Consider the following 6,516-nt stretch of genomic DNA (forward strand, 5'->3'; position numbering starts at 1 on the left):
GGTGCTGGGTCACCAGAGGGACCACTTCAAGGCCATGTACCGTGCTGGCATCGCCTGCTACCACCTGGGAGACTACGACTGTGCCCTGCGCTACCTGCGTGACGCCAAGCACCGCGAGCCCTCAGGTAGGCTGAGACAGTACTGCCGGTCGGTGTTTTTCAAAGTGTGTCAATAACGACAGAATCTGGTGTACTCATGTCATCTTATCAGGACATGTCGCCTAATGCCAGCTGCAACACTAACAATAATCTCCCCCTATCTTTATTTCTCGCTCTCTCTCTCTCTCGCTCTCCTTCTCCCTTTCTCGCTCCCCTTCTCCCTTTCTCGCTCCCCTTCTCCCTTTCTCGCTCCCCTTCTCCCTTTCTCGCTCCCCTTCTCCCTTTCTCGCTCCCCTCTCTCTCTCTCTCTCTCACTCCCTTTCTCCCTTTCTTGCTCCCTTCTCTCTCTCGCTCCCTTTCTCCATTTCTCGCTCCCCTCTCTCTCTCGCTCCCCTTCTCCCTTTCTCGCTCCCCTCTCTCTCTCTGCTCTTCCTCTCTGTGACACAGACACAAACGTGCTGCGGTACATCCAGTTGACGGAGATGAAGATGAGTCGGGAGGGCCAGCGGGAGCGAGAGAGCGGCAAAGAGGCCCTGGGTTAACCTTTGACCTTTTGGCCCCTGTCACTATGGCCTACTCTATGAGCCATCCTACTTCTCCTCTCTGACCTCCTCTCCTCTATCGAGCCCAGTCTCATTGATGACTAGCCCCAGTGATGCGCTGCAACCATGTAAAAGAACAGGGCAGAAAAAGCCCTGTCTCTCCCCCTCTCTTCTCCTCCTTGTCTTCCCTTCTTCCCCCAGGTGCTGTTGTTCTGTACCCGACTGCCAAGCCAACGAAGAAAAAACTAAGCAAAGGGAAATTCTGTACTAATTCTCATACAAAACAGTCATGGTTGTCTGAATGAAGAAAAAAAAGTGTTAAAAAAATATATATGAACAAAGAACGTTCCGTAATTTAGTAGAAGTGTAATTTAAAAAATAAAAAAAAATCAAGTATAATTTCGAATTTTCTTTTTTTAGTTGTGAGGACTGAGGAGAGGTCCAGGGTTGTGAAAGGTACCAGGGGAGGGCAATGGAAGGAGTTTGGGAAGAGAGGTACACCCTGACCCCGCCCTATTACAATGGGGGTCTGAAAGCCACTGACCCAGACTGTCCCTGAGAGAGACTGCCCCCCCCCCCCCCCCCCCCCCCCCCCCCCCCCCCCCCCCCCCCCCAGCCTCAGCCCGGCTAGAGTACAGATCAGGCTAGCTAGCACGCTACGTCTCTGTCTTTTTCATTATGGAATTGTCTTCAGACAAGCCTGCCTTTGCGCTCATATTCAATCTTTTTTTCAGCTTTTAGTGTCTCGTCTTGAGTTTCTGGACTGTTTTGAATTCAAGGGCTAATTCAAGTGTTTGTAATTTGTCCTTTGATCATTTTTTTTTTTTTTTGCTGTTGATATTACATTGTACTTACTACTACTTACTGTACTTACTACTACTTACTATCAGTTGTTCTAAAGCGAAATGTGTGACCTTTCTCTTTCTAAACAAAACAAACTAACTCCCCCAACAGGCTCGCTGTTCTGTTGTTAACTGGTGTGTTTTTGTGAACTGGTGTCTTGAATCTGTTGTCAAATCCCCCATGGAATGTGTGTTGTCAGACTGTTACCCCCCCCCCCCTGCTTTCTAGCTAATGATGTCACTATGGAAAATAGCCAGTGGGATTGAGGTTCCAACAAGCACCCATGGCTGCACAGAGTTCTCTTCTGCTTTCTACTCCGAATATCTACTTCCAGGCCCTTTATCGCTGATGCTGAATCCTCCTAGACATCAGTGACATCACGAGACACTCTTGGCCAGTGTTAGTGCAGGGAATCCGATCACAGATACTGTATCCTTCTGAAGTGTCTCAACCATCAACAGGAGTGCGCCATTTGAGATTCCCATTTGATCGTGTATATTTTGATAGATATCAGTGTTGCAAAAAATAAATAAATAAATAAATAAACATTTTAAAATGCGCTGCCTCTGTAAGGCAGATTACACAACACTAGTGATAATAGACCAAGACGAGTGAGGATTGTGGTTGGGGCAAGGCCAGCTAATGACATATTACACACACAGACCCATCGTGCCACTGCACTCTTTATCAAGACAAATCCCATTGAGGTTGATAAAGCCTATAGGGTTGCTGGGATTTCTAGAAATACTTAGAAGTACCTGCCCTGTTCGAAGGAGAGGTTCGAGTTGACCAATGTTAAAGCATCAGTTTAAATCTCTCCATCTAATACCATGGAACCCAGTTTCCTTCACCCTATGAGCAAGCCAAGCCCCTGCATGGTAATGTGTGGCTCAAGTGGAAGCCATTTTTGAATCCAGATGCCAGGGATCATGTTTGGTTTGTTGCTTTCTTTAACATTGCATGTTGTGCCCCCGTTCCCATTCATCCCATGTGGAATTGGTTAATGGAGTAGTCAGCAGTTTAGCCTGGAAAGGGTATCTTGTATCTTGCATAGGTTGATTTTACTAGACTATATGGCCCCATACAGAAAGGAATTAGGGCCGGCAGCAGTCATCTGCCTTGGCCAACGTGAGCCATGAGAAGAATAATTCCCCCCCCAAAAAAACATCAGAGGAGTGGATAATGCAATATAAAAACGATAGCAGTTCTCCTCATTTGCCTGTGACCTAATATGAGGGAGATCGGGACCAAAGTGTGTCAATGCGACTCTGGAGAGGCAGCAGCACGATGCCTGGAGCAAACTTGCATGAGCCAGAGGCTCCAACTGGGCCAGCAGCACCACTAACGCAGCACGAATGCCATGTCGCTCTGAATCTGTAGAGATGGGATTATGCTAGAGCAGCGTGGTGGAGAGGTTGAGGGGAGGTGAACACCTTGGTGGCAGGGTAACAGCAGCGTGGTGGAGAGGTTGAGGGGAGGTGAACACCTTGGTGGCAGAGTAACAGCAGCGTGGTGGAGAGGTTGAGGGGAGGTGAACACCTTGGTGGCAGGGTAACAGCAGCGTGGTGGAGAGGTTGAGGGGAGGTGAACACCTTGGTTGCAGGGTAACAGCAGCGTGGTGGAGAGGTTGAGGGGAGGTGAACACCTTGGTGGCAGGGTAACAGCAGCGTGGTGGAGAGGTTGAGGGGAGGTGAACACCTTGGTGGCAGGGTAACAGCAGCATGGTGTGGAACCACCAATAACTATCTTTCTCTCTCTCTCTCTCTGATTATCATTCTCTCCACCTCTTGCCCCCCGTCTCTCTCTCGCTCTCTCTTCTATCTCAGTTCAATTCATCTCTTCTATCTCAGTTCAATTCCTCTCTTCTATCTCAGTTCAATTCCTCTCTTCTATCTCAGTTCAATTCCTCTCTTCTATCTCAGTTCAATTCCTCTCTTCTATCTCAGTTCAATTCCTCTCTTCTATCTCAGTTCAATTCCTCTCTTCTATCTCAGTTCAATTCCTCTCTTCTATCTCAGTTCAATTCATCTCTTCTATCTCAGTTCAATTCTTCTCTTCTATCTCAGTTCAATTCCTCTCTTCTATCTCAGTTCAATTCAATTTGAATTGCTTTATTGGCCCAATGTAACAATGTCCACATTGCCAAAGCCTATTTTGGAAATGGACATGCTTAAAAACATTAACATAATACGATTTTTTGTAATAATAATCGGGATTGTCAATGAAACAGAACAATCAGTAACAACAGTAAGGGTGGGGGGGGGGGGGGTATACCAAACATTAAGAACACCAACCAGCCCCACTGAGTGGCGCAGCGGCTCTGGACGCACGGCTCTGGACCTTTGCCTCTCCCGAGTCCGTATGTGAGTTGCAGCGATGGGACAAGACTGTAACTACCAATTGGATTTTATGGAATCGGGGAGAAAAAGTGGTAAAATAAAATAAATTGAGTTCCAACTATATATACAAAATATGTCGACACCCCTTTAAATTAGTCGATTCAGCTATTTCAGTCACACCTGTTGCTGACAAGTGTATAAAATCAAGCACACAGCCGTGCAATCTCCATAGACAAACATTGGCAGTAGAATGGCCTTACTGAAGAGCTCAGTGACTTTCAATGTGGCACTGCCAGATGATGCCACCTTTCCAACAAGTCAGTTTTATGCCCTGCTAGAGCTTCCCCAGTCAACTGTAAGTGCTGTTATTGTGAAGTGGAAACGTCTAGGTTGTAACAACAGCTCAGGCGTGAAGTGGTAGGCAACACAAGCTCACAGAACTAGAATGCAGAATGCTGAAGCACTTAACTCGTAAAAATTGTCTGGTTGCAAGACTCACTACGGAGTTCCAAACTCCCTCTGGAATCAACTTCAGCACAAGAACTGTTCGTCTGGAGCTTCATGAAATGGGTTTCCATGGCCGAGCAGCCTAAGATCACCATGCGTAATTCCAAGCTTTGGCTGGAGTGGTGTAAAGCTTGCCGCCATTGGACTCTGGAGCAGTGGAAATGTGCTCTCTGGTGTGATGAATCACGCTTCACCATCTGGAATCTGGGTTGGGCAGATGCCAGGAGAACGCTACCTGCCCCAATACATAGTGGAAACTGTAAAGTTTGGTGGAGGAGGAATAATAGTATGGGGCTGTTTTTATGGTTTGAGCTAGGCCCCTTAGTTCCAGTGAAGGTAAATCTTAACGCTACAGCACACAATGACATTCTAGATGATTCTGTGTGTCCAACTTTGTGGCAACAATTTGGGAAGGTCCTTTCCTGTTTCAGCATGAAAATGCCCCATGCACAAAGCGAGGTCCATACAGAAATGATTTGTTGAGATCGGTGTGGAAGAACTTGACTGGTCTGCACAGAGCCCTGACCTCAACCCCCTCAAACACCTTTGGGATGAATTGGAACGCCGACTGCGAGTCAGACTTAATCGCTCAACATCAGTGCGTGCCTCCCTAATGTTCTTGTGGCTAAATGGAAGCAAGTCCCCGCAGTAACTTTCCAACATCTCGTGGAAAGCCTTCCCAGAAGAGTGGAGGCTGTTATAGCGGCAAAGGGGAAGCCAACTCCATATTAATGCCCATGATTATGGAATGAGATGTTTGACGAGCAGGTGTCCACATACGTTTTGTCATGTAGTGTACCTCTCGGTCTCTTACTCTCTCAACCTCACCACTGTCGCTCCAAAACAGAACAGGAAAACAGTAGTGTTGTATTAGTCCCTATGGCTGGCTAAACTGGCCCTCCTCACGCATGGTCCTCTTGGGAATAGGTTTTCTCCCCGTGGTTCCTATCTCCAATGCATCCGTCCACCATCCTGTCGTTGTCCCAATGTGCTTTCTCGCTCCATGTCTACGGTTACGGTCTACACATAAAAACAGGTCAGGGCTAAGTTCTTCCCAGCCCTGCCCAAACATGACCCATTGTGAGATAAACAATGGAATGACCCTGGACCAGTTATTGTGGGCAGAATGTTACAACACGCTGTCTGTACGAACATTGATAGAGACATCCTCTCCACAGCAGCCTAGTTCTGAAAACATACTGCATAAGCACAAACTAAAAAGAGGACTGGGAAAGTAAATACTAGCTCTGTTTTTTTAAAAGTTTTTTTTTAATCTCTTTCCTTTGATGTAATTTGAGGTACACGTTTGTCAAATGTCAAAGTCGTTTTTGTGGTTATGAAACAATTGTGGGGGGAAATACAAAACTGAAAAGGGGAAGAAAAAAATGGCTGTTTAAAAGCTTTACTTTATTGAGTTGTTTCATCAACTGGTGAGAAAGCAAGTGAAGGGTAAACAGTTTGGTATAAAGGCGCCGCAGGCTCTCTGTCACTGTGTCTGTGTAGATGTTTCAGTACGATTTGTTGTCGCCTGTTTTGGGAAGGTCCATACACCCACTCCGGGAGTCTGTCAAACCCCCGCAAAGTGACAGTGGATCTCGTTGAAGAAAGTGGGCGTTGGAGAACCGAACCGGTAGAGGTTTTTTATGAGCTACAGCAACGAAGAACTCATCCGTTTCCGTTCTCTCTTTTTTTCTTTCTCGTTTGCTTGCACCAGAGAGTAGTCGGACTTGAAGATGAGTACATCATGGTTAGAAGTACATTTTTCACATTGGACCATGTGAGGAAACGTCCGATCAATATTCCAACTCCTAACATTGGAGGACGTGATAACTGGTTACATTGAACTGCTAGCCCGGGAATGCACTATTGATTGGTAAATGGGGACTATAAATAAAGTTTAAAAGGAGAAATAATTGTGCCGCGTGATTGTCTTCGGGGGTTGTCTGAGTGCATGGTGCTACCTCACTGTGGGAGGTACTCAACGACACACAGCCAGACACACACACACACACTTCTCTCTGCCCACCCCTCTCCCTCCCTCTTCTCTTCTCCCTCCAAAGGCAATAATCTGTCTATTACTACTGACTGCCCTGCTTAATGGCTCCCTGAGCTCCAGAGGGGGGGGGGGGGGGGGGTGGAGGAGGGAAGGAGAGAGAGAGGCTGAGAAACGCGTTGGAGGCAAGATGG

The 6,516-nt window shown here is 46.9% G+C and overlaps 1 protein-coding gene across 2 annotated transcripts in view; it reads left to right on the plus strand.

The window, feature by feature from the left end:
- ttc9b (tetratricopeptide repeat domain 9B) overlaps positions 1-6,239 on the plus strand; it is a 39,913-nt gene extending 33,674 nt beyond the window's left edge. For both annotated transcript variants that reach the window (XM_036961751.2, XM_036961752.2), the window contains 2 exons: positions 1-125; positions 546-6,239. The exon at positions 1-125 is cut by the window's left edge and continues 58 nt beyond it. In XM_036961751.2, coding sequence (XP_036817646.1) covers positions 1-125; positions 546-640 — 220 coding nt within the window. In that variant the 3' untranslated portion in view covers positions 641-6,239. The remainder of the gene's footprint in view (positions 126-545) is intronic.
- The last annotated feature ends 277 nt before the right edge of the window (positions 6,240-6,516 follow it).

Source organism: Oncorhynchus mykiss, chromosome 24, assembly GCF_057628025.1.
Source record: "Oncorhynchus mykiss isolate SJ-2025 chromosome 24, ASM5762802v1, whole genome shotgun sequence".
Taxonomy (NCBI): domain Eukaryota; kingdom Metazoa; phylum Chordata; class Actinopteri; order Salmoniformes; family Salmonidae; genus Oncorhynchus; species Oncorhynchus mykiss.